An 18937-nucleotide genomic window follows, 5' to 3' on the forward strand; every position below is an offset into this window, starting at 1 on the left:
AACCTTTTGTACTGATTTATAGCTCACTGTGTGGAAGAAGTTAAAATAAGCAAATTCAGTGATCTGGCAACATACTGAGCTCCTTCAGGTTTTTTTGACATCAGTAGGATGTTGAAGGTTGCTGTGCCACCACCCCCAGGGTCAGACCTTTGCTGAAAAAAACCCAGTCTTTAATGAAGATTTCTGGATTCCAATTTAATTTACTGGGTTAGTCAAGAAGCTATTTTGTTACATACCATTCCTTCAAGTACATTATTTACAAATCTGTAAGAAGCTTGAGAACTAAGCAGAAAGATAAAAGAGATGTGTCATAGGTGGAAGTTAAGTTAATGCTCCCACTGTTGGCACTGGATTAATTGAGGAGCTGAAAAAGAATCAATTAGTGGCTAAACTATGCAAATAATTTCATTTTCTTTGTCACTCATGACATTGAACTTACTTTGTTTCCTGCATTTAATATTAATATTATTGTTTCTCCTTTCCTCTTGACTGATAATTATTCAAACAAATGACAGCTTAAAAAAAGAAAAAGAATGATTTTTTTTCTCCCTGTGTTTCAGATAGCCTATAAATCTGATTACAAACATGACGGTGTTGACTACAATTACCCAGCTACTCTCACTCCTTCATATCAGACAACAAGGAAGTTGGTCCCTTTGAAAGATGTAAATATGTTTTGGTTTGGGTCTTTTTTTTCCTTAGGACTTGCATGGCTCATCATCTCTCTGTAGGAGAGTTTGTGATAGATTGCATGTGTCAAATGATGATTTAATCATGGGAGCAAGCAGCTAGTGGTAACAAAGTTAAAGCAAAATATTGCAGGGAGTCAAGAGGGCTCAGAGGAATAGAAAGTGCTGCCACCTCCTGTCATTGGTTTCAGTTCAGCACATTGTAAGTGATGTGAAATGGCTGAGTTCTGCCTTATCCCTAGTCTGTGTTGCAAAATGTCTCACCATCCTGGGCAGCTTCCACAGCAACATCAAGCACAGAAAGGGCAGGGAGACTTACATAGGCATTTCATCCTTTGTGAAATCCCTGAAGAGAGGTGTTCCCCTTTGAAGGGGAACGAATTGGTCACATAACCTTCCTTGTGCTTGTGGTCTGTGTGAGAGAAGTGCCCTCTGTGCTTGGGGTTGAGTTACTTATGGAACGTGAAGAAATTTGTGTACTGCTGTGGTTATATGTGCTCTATACATAAATGGAGGACGTCAGACTGCAGGGCATTTCTAACTCCCTAAGACATATACAACCTGTCTTTCCATTGAAATTGCAAAAAACCAGGGGCGAGATGCCTTAAAGAGGCCATTAACATATGAGATTTATCTGGGCCTGAATACCTTTTCCAAGAAAAAGATGGTACCATAGTGGGGTAGAATTTAGAACCCTGATGTTTTTGTGGAAGTGCTTGATACACTTCAAATGTAAGACGCACTATTGCTTCTTCAGCAGTAATGTCAGCTTTGTCTTTGAAAAAGCTTTAAGAAATGAAGACAAGTGTTTGATTGCTTAGTGCGGAGAGCACTTTATCCTGAAAGAGTTCTAAGTAAGCATGAATTCATGTCAAAAATGCACAAATTAATTCTACTCACTCTAAACATTTCAGCACTACAGTTCATAGTCAGCATCTGGGTTTGGAGAACATTAAATCCGTTGGCCACAGAGACTCAGTTGCATTAGTCATGATCGTCATTTAGTAGCTTGAAACAGTCCCAGGACTCATCGTGTTCACTGATAACCAACATGTTTACTCTGAACTCTTTAAGAATACAACTCTCACACACTAAGGAATCACAAGTAGCCGTAAATACAGAGTTTCAGTTAAAAAGAAATATCCCTTTGGTGGAATTAAAATTCTTTCTGTCTCTATAAAGAAGCAAATGAACTATTTTAAATACCTTGATCACTTTGGACCTGTGAGAGCCTTTTTTCCTAGGTTTTGTCATTATGGCAGAAAGAACAAGTTTATGTGAGGATACCTGAGATAAGAAGGTTCGCGTTAAAATAGTTCAATAACTCAAAGCCACTAGAAATATATTCCACTTTGCTGGAAAAAAATGTTCTTAAGAGACTAGTTTTAAGCAATGTCATTTGCAGTGTTTACAAGGTGGTGATTAACTACAGTGAATATTAATTAAGGCCTACAGAGAATAATAACTGTGTCCTGCAGTGTAACACTGAGTCCTTTGGCAGCAACAGGTCTGATAGAATGCTTCACGATTTTTTTTTTATCTTGCATAATTTTGGGATTTAATATATGCATTTTATAGATCATTTTTGCTGCTACCATGCTAATGTGTTAGGAATTTAGTGGGCTGCAATCCTATCAACAATTGACATTAAAATGACTTTGTTTTGTACCATAAATATATATTTTTCTTTTTTCATCATCCACACAAGCTCTTACCACACAGGGAGATTTCATGATTAATTATTACTTTAAGATTCAATAAAGACAAAGAGTAAGAGAGTTCATTTGCTCTGCACAGCATTACACTGGACAGACCTCTTAATAGACATTAACCATGTTCCTTTATAAAGATAAGCCTAATAAAGATAAAAACAGTCTAAGTGATGGTTAAGAACATCAGTTTTGTAGGAGTGCTTTGGGGAACCAGCTGAAACTGGATCTTTTTAAGAATTTGGGGTTTTGATGGAGAGGAGCTATAAATGAAGTCCATTTTCAAAGTAAAATAAAACCTATGACCTCAGACTACGAAATTTTCAGAGCATTAACTCATATGTCATCCAAGAGATCCTGGCATTTTTCCTTACCCCAATTTACTATGGTTTAAGTAATGATTTATCCAGAGTATTAGCTAACAAAGCTTAGTCTACTCTCTCTCTCATTTTCCAGTCTGAACATTTCTTCCTTTATGAAATCTTTTTAAATTTTTATTTTAAACTAGGTAAACTACAGGCAAAGCATAGACAAGCTGAAGTACAGCTCTGTTGCCAGCACTCCACAAATTGCTCAAGCCAAGATAAATGCGCAGCAGCTCAGTGATGTAAGTTCTGTCATCATTAGCCACCATTGTTTCTTAGAATTATGAGATAATTTTGCTTCATAGCATTTGTAGCACTGAAGTGTTTATATTCTTGATAGGTCATCTGCAGATTTACAACCAAAATAAGAACACAAATTGAATGAAATAACTTCAAAAAAGTGGCAAGCATACTTGTAGATCTAGTATTTTCCTCCATTTTTAAGATTTGTATTTGTGTGCTTTGTTAGGGTTTTGTCTTCTGTGTATTTACTAATGCATGTTTTTAATAATATATTTTCTACTTATAGATAATCAGTAACTATTCTATTTATAGAATAATCATTTTACTTTCTAGTACCTAAGTAGAAGTTGTAAGTGTCTTATTGTCCTCATATTTATGTCAGCTGTACCTATGAGTGTATCTATAACATATGCCACTACTAGCCTGAAATTCAACAGCAGGCAATCAATGTAATGATCATATTTTTAGTGAATTTAAAATAACTGAATTTGTTGTTGACTTTTTCATTATATGGCAGCTGAACTACCGAGCCCAGTATGAGAAGACAAAAACAAATTACACTCTACCTCAGGATGTACCTCAGTTAGTCAAGGCAAAAGCCAATGCTGAGTTATACAGTGAGGTAAGCCACACAATGTGGAAATGCTGGTGTTCATGATGCTGTTAATAGACAGAAATTAATGTAAAGATGATGACAGTGTTTCTGGAAGCATTTAATATTTATCATCAGTCTTTACTAACCAGCATGAAATATGGTAAACAGAATAGATAGGGATACAATCTCAAGTATAGTGAAACCACTATGTTTTTTTCAAGACCTTTTCAGATAATTTGAAGTTGCTTAGTAAATCAGTGTTCATGTTACAAAATTAACTGCTTCTGAGGTGGTGTTTGTATGAAAACCCAACATTTTCACAGTTCTAATATTTCAAAGCTCACTGAAGTCAATGGAAAAATACACAGTGACTTTAGTGATCTTGAATCAAACTCACTTTTGCTGACATTCATAATTCATGACAATACGTAGTGACTTACTTGGATACATGGGAGTTAAAATCAAGCACTTGCTGGAAAAGTGTAATTTCTATTTCATTTTTAAAGTATTTTTTCAGGCCTCCATTGTTATAGTTTTGGAGGAAAAAATGCCCAACGAGACAAATAAGTGGAAAACCAGAAAAAAATCCAGACTTATTAACTGATGTGACTGTTATTTTTGAACCAGTTTCATAATTTTTCATGATTGTGAGTTGGCATTACTGGAAGTTTTTCCTGGTATATTCATACCTTGTGTTCTACCCCTAAGTTTTATTTGAATTGCATGGGTAGAGTGTTGCAGAACCACAAAGTGGCTATAATAGGTTGGGATGCATGCTCACTAGTTACTAGTAAAATATAACCATATAAAAAAACAAATCCAGAAATCATGGCTTCCTGGATACTTCATTAGATGCATGCATAGTATGCATGAAGGCATACTTGTTCAGAATTGAAAAAGAGCTTACATGACTAGTACTTTAACTCCACTTACTTTCAGAAGCTAAACATGTGATTTTCATGCATATTTTGGCTCAAGCAAATCTCCTGATTCTTCACTGAGCCTTGCTTCACACTTTGGGGTGGTCTCAGAGCACATGAGCTGGATTCCCTTTGAATGCAGCCAAACCGAAAGATGCTGTCCAGCATCTCACATGAAGAACTTCAGCTACAAATAAGTAGTCAGTGTATGGGACCTGACTAGCTCTAGTATGGCAGGGAAGAAATCCTGAAATGAGTAGTGTGACGTCTGATTCTGAGCACCAGCTGTTCTGCCCTCTAGATCAGCTCCTGTTGATTGACACGATTTGCGTATGTAGACATAACCACAGGTACTTTTGAAGAAGTTCCTTCCCCCATGCCTGGTAAAAATTAAGAGCTATTGGTGCATGTTCTGGGATTTAAGGTGCCTGTAAACTCTTAGAATAAAATTCTTGGCTCAATCCTGGCCAATTAATTAGCTCAAAATTATAATGAACCGTACCTTAAGAAGGTTCCAGTTCATGGACTGAGCATATTTCTACTTCTGTTTTGCTCTTAGTCATTTTCATGTTTGTTTGAAGATCTTATGTATTCATGTGTTAGTGACATGTTGATGTCTTTCCTTTCTCAGATTAAGTACAAAGAAGGCTGGGAGAAGAGTAAGGGCCAGGGCTTTGAAATGAAACTTGATTCTCTGCCTTTACTTGCTGCCAAAGCTTCAAGGGATCTTGCCAGTGATGTATGTTATATATAATTACCTAGGTATTATTATTTATATAAGTTGCTATAGCACAGGGAAATAAAGCTTAGCTCACTTCATCTGGATTTTTAAGTTGTGCATTTGGCTGTCCGAATTTCTCAATGGCTGATCAGTGGAAACTCTCTCAGACTCTACTATGAAATGTCACTCTCTGAAAATTATTTTTTTAAATACAATGTACAGAAGGAAGCAAAATTTGCAAAATAACCCCATAGTAAAATTCAGCATTTTAAATTGTTTATAGCCTCAAAAATACTGTTATTATCCACTGCAAAGGGAATGCCTATTTCTTTAGTCTGCTTCTTTAACATAAACACGTCTCTAAAAAAATTTCCAAGCAAACTCTTTTTAAACAAATTATCTCATGATTCTTAACCTGCGGAGAGGCAGAAAAGTTAGAAACTCTTCCTGGAAACTGTTCTGCAATGATGGTGATTCTGAAATCCCACCTCATTAAGAAAACCAAATCTTGAGTTCCTTGGTTGATTTTTATTATTGATTTTCTTATCTTTTGCTTTAAGAACCAGATAATTTAGCTAATTGGAAGACTTTAAATTTATAAACGTAGCTACCTTAAAGGAGTGAGCCTTGAAGTGTGAGGTTAAAGACAACATAAATGAGACCAATTTTTCACTTTGGGGATTTCTGAGAAAATCTGGGAAATCTGACGTGACAAAATGAGAATCAGGCAAAGCCCTTCTAAATTTTGACCATCCAAATCACCAGTGAAAAACTTACTGCTTACATCTTGGGTAATTGGAAATGTTCTTTGACTTAAACATTTTTTTTCACAGATTAAATATAAAGAAGAATATGAAAAATCAAAAGGAAAAGCAATTGGAGCCAAAGATTCCAGACTTTTGCACTCTTTACAGGTGGCCAAGATGAGTAGTGAGGTAAATTGTTTCTCTTGCTCAAAAGATGTTTTTCATAATTATGAATCTTTCAGCAACAATTTGTGATCTACCACTGTTACTGCTCTCACTATAAGAAATTCTTGGAAGTGTTTAACAAAAATTGGTTTCCTTTCTCCACCTGTTAATCTGCAATGTTTGCACTGTATTTTTGTTCTCATAGGGAATTTTGGGTTGATGGTGTCCTTGTTTTGGGGCAGGAAAATCACATTCTATTAAAAACTCAATATAAACTCTTCTACATAAAACTTTGAAGCAGATAAAAGTATGTTTAAAATTCAGATGTACTGTAATAAAGATGTCTCTAGAGTCTGCAAAATTCATCCTGCCATCTTGCCATCCCTCATAGACCCTGATTTCTACATATGTTTTTTGCCTAACCTGCATAAGGACCCAAACAAGAGTGGAGATTTAAGATAGCTTTGACTTTGCAACACACTGATACAGCCAACTATTTTCATCCCTTCTATTTCTAGATTGCCTACAAAAAAGATTTTGAGGAGAGTAAGACACATTTCCATCTGCCTATGGATATGATAAACCTGAGACATGCTAAGAAGGCCCAGGCACTTGCTAGTGACTTAGATTATAGAAAGAGACTCCATGAATACACAATGGTTCCAGAAGACATGAAGATGAAATGGGCAAAGAAGGCCTATGGTCTCCAGAGTGATGTAAGTTGATGTATATCTTAACAGTTACAAGAAGTATAAGTGTTCATAGACATTTTCAGTTTGATATTAATTTGCATTTCATATGGACACTGATTTACATTACTTTTTAATGACAAGACTTTAAAAAAAGTCTTTGCAATGTCTTTGAAACTACAAGGGGTGCCCATGTTCACATACAAATATTGTACCTGTGTTCCCCATTCCAATAAATAGCATTTTCCCCTACAGCTTCGATACAGGGCAGATCTGATGTGGATGAAAGGAGCTGGGTGTATCACAGAAGGAAGTCTTAATATACGGCAAGCCAAAAAGGCAGGAGATTTGGTCAGTGAGGTAAGCAAAGTACTCAGGCTGCTGTCATTTATTCAAAGCTTTATGCAGACTTATTCCACTACATCATGTGCAATAGGTAAGGAATCCCTAATATGGAAAATCTAAGAAATAGAAGAACTGGTGCGCATAATTGAGTTATTCTACAGTTTAGACATCCTGGGTTAGGGGTTAAAAGTAATTTTTCCCTTTTTGTGGTTATTGTGTCAGGTTTGTGAAGCAAAAGTCCTCATAATTGTCCTTCCACCTCTTTTCATTCAGCTACCCATTTTGCAGATCGGCATTGAAAGGAATTAGCGTTTCCTATGGTACAGGCTACATGAAATGCATAGAGTTTAAGGAACAGTATTGAAAAAATAGGCATTTGTTAGCCATGTTTGGAAATTTCCTTGCTCTTTGGCCAATAAGAGTTGTGACTTTACTGGCAACTTCAGCTTGTGCTGCTTTTCCTTGCTTTACTTGATTAATTCATGGCTTTGCACTGCCATTAACCTTATGGAAGTACACTTCCTCAGCTGCTTAGCTATGGTTGAGTCATCTCACTAGTGCTAGGAAAACTAGAGGACAGATAGAAGAATAAATTAGGGGAAGTTTGACAAGAAGGATAAAATCCCACTTAGTGCTGGAGGAAGGAACAGAAGCCAGTTAGTTACTGGAGATCACACTCTGATACCTTGGGTCTCTGACATCCTCTTACTACTCCTGCAAGGGGAAAAAAATACATCTTAGAAACAAAAGAAGAGCAGCTACTCTTAGATCTGGTGTCTCACTAGGGATAGACTGACATCTGCTGCTGTGGTGTGCTGTAGTAATAATCACTTCCACAAATATTTAACCCATAATGATCTGCCTTTTCATTCCAGTGCTGTGTAAGGCCAAGAGATGGCTGACAGTCATTTAAACTGGAGACTAGTGGATATTATTTTAGAGAGCTCTATTGCCATACAGTGCCTGGCATTTTGTCATTTTGTTGCAGAATGTCACTACATTGTGTTGCATGCAATGTGACAAAACATGCTTTTTTTAATCCGCCTCCATTCCAGGTTCCTAAAATAAAGCAATGAGCACCTCTTTGAAGTGCTGCATGCTTTTTTAACTTCTATTTTGTGTTCCACTAGCAGAGACACAGCATAAACTGATATGTTCACCCATCAGTTCAAACAGAAGGATTTCTCGCCTGAAATGCCAGATAATGAAAAGATGCTTTCCTTCCTAGGTGGAATGCCCCACTTCATGGTTGAACTGTTAGAATAAGAATTCAACTAAAGTATACAAGAAGTATTTGCTTGGTGTCCCCTATCATATTATGGTCATGAAATAGGATGCTGCATTTCTTTATACTGTGTCAAAGATAAAAAGAGCTGCTTAGCCTTTTGCATCACTCATTTGAGAACAAGCTGAGGCAGAGATATTGATTCAGAACAGGGCTGATCCAAAGCCTGAAGAAGTCAATTAAAGTTTTCCATTCATTTTGGTGTATTTCAAATGCAAAACAAGAAGTAAGATGGAATAAAAGTAAGGACAGTCTTATTTAACAAACTAGAAACACTAGTGTCTATGCAAATTTGTCCATTCAAATAGGCTTTATATAAGTACTGGTACCAGAGGATGAATGAAGCATGATGTTTTTTCCCACATCCAAGACTTGAGCCTTGTGGAGGCCTCTCATAGCTGTTGCTCCCAGGAAGGCTTGACTGCAGTGTCTACACTGAGCTCTGCTTTGAAAAGATCTGGGAGATGGTGGGGAAAGTTTTGAATTTATGTTACTTTCAGGATACTGAAATTGCCTGCTCTAATTTAATTGATAATTTAGAAATGTCTTAATTTAAATATCTTAGTAATATATGTTCAGTGATTTGAACATCACATGCATTTGCTTGAGAAGTCTCATGTAAGAAAATGAGATAGTAATATTGACCGTGTAGCTTATGAGCTCTCTTGTATCCTGAGTTAAGTCATACCCAGTTTGCGAAGGACACTCATCAGTTGGTGTGCAACCTAGATCTTGTAAGATATGTAGCTATTACATCTGGCACCAAAGAGTACCCATACTTGCAATGTCAGCAACAATGCATTTACCATACTCTTGCACTGCCCTTGCCTCGAAAATACTATCCCTGGGAAGTATTTGGAAGCTTATTTTGTTGATGCGTATACTAAAACTGTCTTGGGAATTTACATGGGACTTTTGGGTCTATTAGTCATGTACTTTTTGAGAATACTGTATTTACGGGAAAAGGTAGTTACTGAAACTTCTGTGTAACCTGCTTTAATTTGATGTAGAAAAAGTACAGACAGAAAGCTGATACTCTGAAGTTCACCAGTGTGGCTGACAGTTCTCAGATCAAGCATGCCAAGAAAAGCCAGGAACTGCAGAGTGATGTGAGTCCTTGACAGAATTTGTATCTTTCCCAGTAACTTACTCATAATGTGGTCATTCCTGAGATATGTGGACTGGGCTGGTGGTGGAAGAGAACCCAATCCTGAAACCTCTCAATAGATGAAATTTCTTGGGATTTATTTCTAAGGGGTCTTATTTGTTTATTTGATTAATTCTCTCATTAATTGTCTGAACTAGAACAATAACCAAAATCAAACCCCAGTGGGAATGGAAATAGACATGTGAGGTTTCTCATAATTTACGTCAGAGGCTGGCGGGGGAGTGGGAGGGTGCCTCTACAAGACAGTCTCGGTGACAAACGTCTGTGTGGTGCAGGCTGGATCCAAGTATGGCTGAAGTGTGTTCATGAAAGTATAACTGGGTGTTCCAGAGACATTAGTGTCATCTGCAAGAAAATTGGTTATCCATGAGGTAGTAAAAGTGAAGAAGGAAGCTGGAGGGAAAACACAGTATTCCCAGCTGATCCTCAAGTGGTGCTTCAAAGCGAGGTAGACATTACCACAGGACTGATAAACATCCATCCCAGGTTCTGTGTTTCTCTCCACTGAGGGCCCTGTCAGACTACTTAAAGCTACATCAGCCTTGTGAGACCACACACATTATTCAGCTGTTGCTCTTAAAGTACTTTACTTACTTTACTAAAGTACTTCACTTTTTGATTCGATGATTTAGTAAAATGCTAAAATAGGCATATTTTCCCAAACTGGGTGCCTTCAGAATGCTCCCTATTCTTCTTTGGGGCTGAGCAACCCTGGCAGACAGATTAGGATAGTTTATAATTTAATAGAATAGAATAGACTATTTCAGTTGGAATGGACCTACAAAGGTCATTCAGTTCCACTGCCCAACCACTTCAAGGCTGAGATGGTACCGCAGGATTCCTTGGCAGGACTTAGCTGACAGCAGCTCACTTTTAAGTTTCCAAAAGAAAGGGAACCTGTTGTTAAAATTGCTTAACAACTAAATTTGGAACAGTAGTTACTTGCCAAGCTTTTTTAAAATTACTTTTAATATGTTGTGCCTTGAAATGAAGATACTGTCAGCTTCTCAGTTGTTATGTGAATGAAGCATTATTGCTTCTTGATTGGTCTTTTCCAGGAAGCTACCATGTTTGCTTTTTTTTTGCTCCTCTGCTTCAGTAAAAACCTGGCATTTACTTGGATGAGTGTTGTGTGCTCACAGATGACACCATACTGAATCAGAGGAGAATGCTGGTCTCCTGACTCCTGTTACTTATTTCCTATGTACTGGACAGCGCTGCCTTTCTGTATTTGTGCTGAAGTCAGAAGAGTAACCACGGATTTAGAGCTTTATAGTAGAGACATTTTTTTATCTTTTTCTGTGAGATGTAAGAAATGTAACATTTTGTGAAATGGAACATCTTTTCATTGCTTTTTAACATCTCCTCCAACAGCTTTATGGGCTTCTGAAACAGAGCAGTTAATTTCTCTGTTGATGTTGCCCTGGGATATAAAATGGAGACATTTGCTACTTGGATCATAAAAGGTCCTTGATATTTTCATTTAAAGTTGGAATGTTAGTCCTCACTGGAGTATTAGCAGTCAGCTAATTACATTTAAGTCACAAATTTTCTCTGCAGATTCAATTGCTTAGTATTCTTAATTTCATGCCTAAAATTCGCTGTTTCTGCATCCTATTAAAGACTTTCATTCCACCTAAAAAGTAGCTGTAGTTTAATATTGGATGTATTCTTGCATACATTTTGTACAGAGTATGAATTACTGACAGCTTTATAGCCAGTTAAGTAGGTAAATTTAGGAAAGAGAATTAAAGTATCCTGATAAGTATGGTGTTTCACTGTTTCCCTGAAATTTAACCATGAGTAATTTGGTCAACCTGACTCTGTGTCAGCTTCCAAATTCATATTTGGCAAAAAAAGTCATGATGCTAAAGACTGACTCACCAAGTAAATTACCCTAACAAATCCTTGAATATTTGGGGTGTTTTAATCAGTATTCCTTCAGTATTAAACATGGACTACTGCTTGTTAACCATGCTTTACTTTCTATGTACAGGTTGCCTACAGGTCAGGAAAAGAGCAGTTTCTTCATCAGTACACCATCAGCAAAGATGATCCTGTCTTCATACTGGCCAAAGCAAATGCTGCCAATATCAGTGAGGTACTGTGTAAGACAGAGGTTTGGATTCCCTCACTCCTGTGAATAGCTGCTGTTGAAATGTTTGTTCTTTGGGTAAAAGTTAAGTTCTTTCTCTGAGAAGTTCCAAATGTTTTAGATGTAAAAATGTTATAGCTAAATTTGATTACTTGCTCTTAATGAAACACTAGTCACATCTGTTGTTCTAAAGACTTGTTGCTTTTGGAGTTTGAAGCTGTGTATTTTCCACATAAGTAGATTTCCCAGATGAGTGGCACATTGACAGTTTCACTGGAACCAGTGAGATAATGGGGTTACGGTGCCCTCAGTTACAGTATGTAAGTGAAGACACCAGGATCTGATCCTTAGACAGATAGTTTCTGGGCATGGAGTGTATTCTGGTCTGATGTTACTTGAGAGCTTTCATTGTGACTATAGAACAAACAGAATATATTGATAGTAATAAAGAGGCTGTGGTATTTTCATCTCTTTAGAAACTCTACAAGAGTAGCTGGGAGAAGCAGAAGGAAAAAGGATTTGTGCTTCGTTTGGATGCTTTGTCATTCTTGACAGCTAAGGCAAAGAAGGATCTGGCAAGTGATGTGAGTATGGACTCTATGAGCTTCCTTATTCTTAGGACAGCTGACAGTCCAGGTTGCTACCAGGTGTTAGGGATATGTCACATATATCTCAGTGCCCTGAGCCACCCTCACTCAATTTGTGCTAAGGACTGGCATTCCATAATTAGTCAGAAAGTTTGCTCTGAGCAATTCAGAGTTTTTCCCCACATGCTGACTGTGTTTTCCTATTCTCATTTTGACCTGAGGGTGAATTTTAGAACTCAAAATGAAGTGAAAATCTCCTGTGAAACATCATAACTAAATACATCTGTGACTGGCCAGAAAATATGTGAAAGAACCTTCTGACCTCAGTGCTTAAAGAATGTTGGTTTTCCTAGAAAGAAACAAAAAGAAAAGATTTCTTACAGCTTTTTGTGAACATATTATTATTTAGAAAAAAGTTTATTTATAAACACTTACTAATTTCTAAGGCATTCCAGTTCTTTTTTGCAAATGGACTTCTTTCTTGCTTGTACCAGAGACCAAGAATGTCACAGCTCTGGTAGACCATTGCTTTACTACTCGCAGAGCTGTCAGTTTGGCAGCTTAGATCGTTTACTCACGGTCTATTTTTTTCTTCACAGATTAAATATAAGGAAGGTTATGAGAAGATGAAGGGTAAGCTGATTGGAGTAAAAGCTGTGGAGGAAGATTCACAGATGGCTCATTCCCTTCAAATGTCAAAGTTGCAAAGCGATCTGGAGTACAAGAAGGCATTTGAGGACACAAAGAATCAGTTCCAGGTCTCCATGGATATGGTTAACCTTGTCCATGCCAGAAAGGCTCAGAACTTGGCCACAGATAGAGGGTACAAGACAGCTCTCCATCACTACACAGCCCTGCCTACTGACATGAAAGTGGCATGGGCCAAGTGGGCCTACGGATTGCAAAGTGATGTAAGTCCAGGGCTGAATTTATTTCAGTACCCTTTCATTCAACCCCTTCAGACACTTAGGGCTGAATTTCTTCAGATGTTTATGCTTTTAATGCCATGACGTATTTATGCACCTAATTTTTCAACTATTAAACAGTTAATATTAAAACAGTAAATATTAACCACTTACTTGCTCAAGAGATATAAAGCCTACTCAAAGCCTACTTCAAATGTTAATAAAACACTAGGATTCATATATGTTGTACAGGGTTTTTTTTACCTAATGTGCAGGGAGGTTAAATAATTTACAGTGATAAAACTGGTGATACAATTCCATATGGAGACCACATGCCCAACAGTAACCATCAGGTGAACTGTCTGGTACTGTAAATGGTTACTATAAGTTAGACTTCCTGTTCTGAGGTTTTAAATCAGAACTTTTCAAGGAGACTAAGATAGATATGTGTATAGGTCTTGTTGAGGTATAGGTGCTGAAACCCTTCTGGCTTCTTTGAGAAACATAGCTGTAGTGCTCGTGTAAGCTTTTGGAATTCAGTAGGCTGTTGGTAGAAGAGGTTTTTGTGAGGAAAGTGTGAAGTACTCCTGTACTCAGCCTCCTTAAAGACACATGGAAAAACCAAAACATAATGCTTTCCCTCCAGTACAACAAAAGAATAGGGATTGGGAAATGCTACTGTTTTCTTATCATTGCAAATCATTAATGATATTTGCAACACTGCACTATGTACAACAGAACCAAAGTTTTTGACACCTTAGAATAAAAATTACAAATGACAGTAAGGTGTAGACCGTTTCTAAAAATTACCTTGCAAAACATATTGCACAAATGCCGGTGAGTCCAAATACTTCTGTTTCATTCTGTAATTTTTTTGCTTTCCTTGCAACTGTGCAATAGTGAATAAAACAAAAGCAGGCGCTAATTTGACTTGGTTGTTGTTCCTGAGATGTCTGAATCCTTTAATGGCATTTTAAGTGTATGAACACCAACAATAGGATTTTTTTTTCTTTGTCAGAACCAATACAGAGCAGATTTGAACTGGATGAAAGGAGCTGGATGGATAGCCACTGGGTCATTAAATGTGGAGCAGGCTAAGAAGGCAGGAGAACTCATTAGTGAGGTGAGATTTCATGACAGCATGTAACAGAATTTGCTGCATAATGCGTGCAAAAAGTCTGTATAAAATTAAAATAATTTCCACTCAAAGGGGAAAGAAAAAGGCATACCACATGAAAGACCTCAAAACCAGGGATAGGACTGGTAATTAGAGGGAAACCAGATACCAAACACACACCAGTAGGAGTCTATATAGCCTTTGCAAAAACAAAGTAGGTGACAAATGATATTATGAATAATAATGGCAATCAAACAGTGCTCAATTGCTACCCACTAACCTACCTTTTTAATGAAGCAAAACAGGAGAGATGATGAAAAGATGCAGTCATTGGACCCAGAACCTTCTTTTGTACCTTCTTGCTCCTTTTCATATATATTCATGTTAGCTATTGAAATTAATATAGATATCTCTATCTGCAGCTATCTATTGGCCCAGGTAGTTTTCATCCTTATTTTTCCCTATAACCAGTATCACTTAGAGGAAAAGGCAGGCTCTAGAATCCTTTGTGTCAGACCCATGAGGCCTTCAGAGGAGGTTCTGGTGGAAATGGTTGAAAGGTTCGTAGTATTCTGGTTCTGTTATTTCAGAGGGAGTCCTACTAGCCAAATCTGCTGCAGTAGGAGACTCAGTCCTGTGATTTTTTAGATAACCACGGGTGATGAAGGAATCATCTGTCCATTCACTCAGTGAGAATAACAGCATAACCACTAGTGTCTCAGAAAAATATGGTCATCCTTTCATGTCTGACTGATTGCTAACATTATGTTTTCCCTGTGTAATCATCTACAATGAAGAGGGACAATTTTTTTAGACACAATAAACTAGATCTTCAGCTAGTGTAAAGCAAGGTAGTTTCATAAAAGCCAGTCCAGCAGTGCCAGCTGGAACAGTCTTGGAATCTGTATAGGTATACCATTTTGATGTTAGAGTAGTAAAAACTGCCAAGTAGAAATTTGACCTGCTAGGTTGTTCATGTCAACCTTTTTGTGAGTACTAAATAATTTTAGATGGCTATGAGCCTTCTCCTTTCTTACATACACACGGTGACTAGCCCTGGTAGTAATGGTAAAAAGCAATTGCCAGAATATAGTTTCTAGAAAATTTACGTAGAGATGTTCTGGTCAACCCTTATTTGTCTCTAAAGCTGATCAGGACAAAATATAAACCGCTTTTGTCCCCAGTGAAACTTAGCAAGACTGGTAATTTTTTAAGAGATTTCTTTCTGAAACCAAAAAATTGCTCATAAGCTTGTAATACCTTTAAAGAGGTAATGTGTTTTACATTGGTGTTTTGAGTCCCCAAAGAATCAAGATGTTGCCTCAAATAAACTTATGTGGATCACAAGCTCAATGTAAAAGAGAATGACGTGCCTTTAGACTCGAACACTGAGATAAAAACAATATCCAGAAGAGCCATGAAATGCTTATTGACTTGGGAGTTCATCACAGGCATTGGGAAAATTTAGTATGCACTATGTAGAGAAGAGATAAGAGTGTTGATGGGTTTAGGACAACTTATGCAGGAAGGGAAGCTTTTAGTGACCTGGTGATACGGAAAGTCATTTTGCCATCAAATAGCCTTCATCTTAATTATGCATATATAACAAGACCTCTCAAAAGCTACTATGGGTCCTTTCGAGCAAGCAGAATTAATATAATTAATATAATTATCCAGAAGATATACCATTACAATTAGGCACAGTGTTAATGGCTGCAGAGATTTAATATAGGTGTTAGGAGGAAACCTAAACCCTGAAACAATAAGTTAAACAATTGCCATTATTAACACATGACAACTGTATATAATATCTTGCTTAAAGAAACCATAAATAAAAAATATAATCAGTCATACTGTATTTGAAGTAATCTGAAAAAGATTTTAAAATCCTGAGTTCTGGAGTATTTAGGTAGGCGGAATCTGATTTTGAAATGTTTTCCTTATATTTATGGAGAAATTCTTTAATATTAATCGGCAAAAGGTTATTGTTAAATTGAAACAAATATTAATCTGAAAGTACCTAGGACATAAAGATGAGGAAAGAGGAATAATAATTATGTTCACAAATTCACTCTAATCTCCAGCAACCTATGATTTTTCTCTTTCAAATAGCATGAAAGAGCAGCACAAAATTCACAGCTTTGATCTTTTTCTGCTCAACAGAAGAAGTACCGTCAGCATCCATATGCTTTGAAGTTTACCAGTATTAAAGACACTCCTGAGATGATCCAGGCTAGAATTAGTTATAACCAGGCTGTGGATGTAAGTTATAATGTATATACATTATGATTATAAGAGTGGTATCCTCTTTGAACGACCTGATTGAAGCACTGGCTTTCTCTCTCTCTCTTTCTCTGAGATTATCCCTGGGAACCATGAAATTTCTGTGTTCTGGTGTGGTGCATCTCACAAAAAGCATGTTTCTGACTTGGAATGGGAAGTCGTAGAGATCCCACTGAAATGAATGAGACTTTCATGTAAAAAGGGATTTCTGTCCAATTTTTATTTTCCAGAAGTAAAATTTAGGAGTAAGACTGACCTTTGACCTTCAGAGACTTTTGGCCATTTGAGATTCATTGAGGAAGAACACATTTGGGGTTCTTTCTCCTTTTCAAACAGACCTTTCAAATTTCAGTTTCTGCATATTCTTTGGAAACAAACTGTAAGTCAGCATGACAAGGAAGAAAAAATAAACTATTTCAAGCTGTCATCCTGCTGAGAGAGAAATCCAGGAGGGGGAAACTTAAAGGGAAGAATTGAGGCTGTTTGGTGTTTAAACATGTTTATTTTTAATAGAAGAGCGATTTAAAAATATTGTAGACTTAACTGGGATAATACAGAAGTGAATAATAAGCAAAAGTCACTCAAAAAAGACAAGTTTCAAACATGAGAGGAGGTTTTATTGTGAAAATAGATATTTTTAAAGTGAAGAAGATGAAAGACTTTGTGTAAAACACATGCTATTGTAATACGTATAGTGTCTATGCCTTTGGTTTAATTAATAAGATCCAAAAGGCTTACATCTCAGGCAGGATAAATATAAGTCATTTTGTTCCACTGAGCCACAGTCAAAATCAGTCTGCTGCTCTACTTCTTCACACATGGAGTTCTCATTAATTTCCCTCTTAGGGAGCTGCAATACAAGTGGACCTACTTGCTAAAGAAAGTGGCAGCAGGGTGAAATGGAAAGGTTCTTTCTAATGTAGAGGATCTCAAAGCCTCACACAGAAATAATAGCCTTGGAAAGGCAAGTTGGGTGGTCAAGATGTGGGTCATATCTAAAGACCCAAAAAATGATGGTGGCTATCTGTACTCACCTGAAAATTATGTCAATGTAAGAAGAAACTAAGCTAGGAAAGGAAAATAATGTGGAAGAGGTGAACTCTGCATAGCCATTGTAGGGGAAGTTCCAGCTAACTGCACAGAACAACTCATACCTGTCTGCAGACATCAGGGAGCTTGTTAGTCCTGAGCCAGCCCTGTATTCTGCCTCCAAGGTAGCCCACATAAACACCTGGTTTATGGTGGGATCAGTCCACTTCTGAGGGTTTTTTAATCTCTTTCCATTGACTATTGAGTACCCTCTTGCAACTAGCTCTGGAAATAAATTTGGAGGAATCGTATAGGTAACTAATATCATATTTGTCTGGTAAAAATGAACAACTTTGGAGAGATGTGTTTGGGGAACTTCATCTCCCCAGATTTCTGTGGAATTTCAAAGTGTTGATGGGCCACTTGTGGGTGCATACCTGTTAATAAATGCTGTTCATTCTCCCTCTCGCTATTCACATATGTTGGAGGTCATCAAATTAATATTCCAGTATCTGAATTTTCATATACATTGATTTATACACTCAAAACTTCAAGGAGTTCCTCTTTAGTTGATAGATGCGTCAGACTCCCAGAATTTTTTGACTAATACAATGGCTTGTATTTATTAATGCTGCTGTCACTTTTCTATAGTCTTTGCTTTCCATAAACTTGTTTATTAATGTTTTTGTCTGAACTAGTGGCTGAATGTGTAGCGATTTTTTTTAATCTTTTTTTTTTTTTTTCTCTCTCAGAGGCTGTACAAGGAGCAGGGAGAGAGTGTAAAGCATCAATATACACCAACGACAGATCTTCCTGAAATCCTTCAGGCCAAATTAAATGCTATGAATATCAGTGAGGTATAAATCTGACCTTTAATGCTTTAAAAAAAAAAAAAAAAAAAAAAAGTGAAAAAGTTGATAGTGCTTTGCTATTTGTCCTACACAGGAAATCAGGCTAAATTTCTTTTCTTTCCCCAGATATGATCATTATATAGTCTAAATGTTTCTGAAGTAATATAAGAAATCAATCTTCTTATAAGTTAGAAAGATTAAGAACAAAAAAATACATTTTAATAATGTGTTGTAGTCAGAGTCCAACTCAACCTCACACAGGGCACCAATTGCTGCAACACAGGCAGGCTAGTAGGCTGCAACAAGGTTTTTACTATCAGTCAGATTCTCCTGCCTGTGCTGTTTCACCTTCCTCCAGAGGCGAGGCCAGGCCACACTGCTCCTCCTCTATCCAACCCCCTCTCCCACCGTCCTCAGGGCTATTTAACCA

At 37.1% G+C, this 18937-nt stretch overlaps 1 protein-coding gene across 1 annotated transcript in view; it reads left to right on the plus strand.

Annotated features, from left to right (window-relative positions):
* LOC121093783 (nebulin related anchoring protein) overlaps positions 1-18937 on the plus strand; it is a 53876-nt gene that overhangs the window by 17190 nt on the left and 17749 nt on the right. The window contains exons 14-27 of the mRNA XM_040606638.1: positions 561-665; positions 2907-3005; positions 3524-3628; positions 5153-5260; positions 6076-6177; positions 6672-6869; positions 7098-7202; positions 9483-9581; positions 11637-11741; positions 12212-12319; positions 12922-13233; positions 14246-14350; positions 16508-16606; positions 18409-18513. Coding sequence (XP_040462572.1) covers positions 561-665; positions 2907-3005; positions 3524-3628; positions 5153-5260; positions 6076-6177; positions 6672-6869; positions 7098-7202; positions 9483-9581; positions 11637-11741; positions 12212-12319; positions 12922-13233; positions 14246-14350; positions 16508-16606; positions 18409-18513 — 1755 coding nt within the window. The remainder of the gene's footprint in view (positions 1-560; positions 666-2906; positions 3006-3523; positions 3629-5152; positions 5261-6075; positions 6178-6671; positions 6870-7097; positions 7203-9482; positions 9582-11636; positions 11742-12211; positions 12320-12921; positions 13234-14245; positions 14351-16507; positions 16607-18408; positions 18514-18937) is intronic.

Source organism: Falco naumanni, chromosome 9 (assembly GCF_017639655.2).
Source record: "Falco naumanni isolate bFalNau1 chromosome 9, bFalNau1.pat, whole genome shotgun sequence".
Lineage (NCBI taxonomy): Eukaryota > Metazoa > Chordata > Aves > Falconiformes > Falconidae > Falco > Falco naumanni.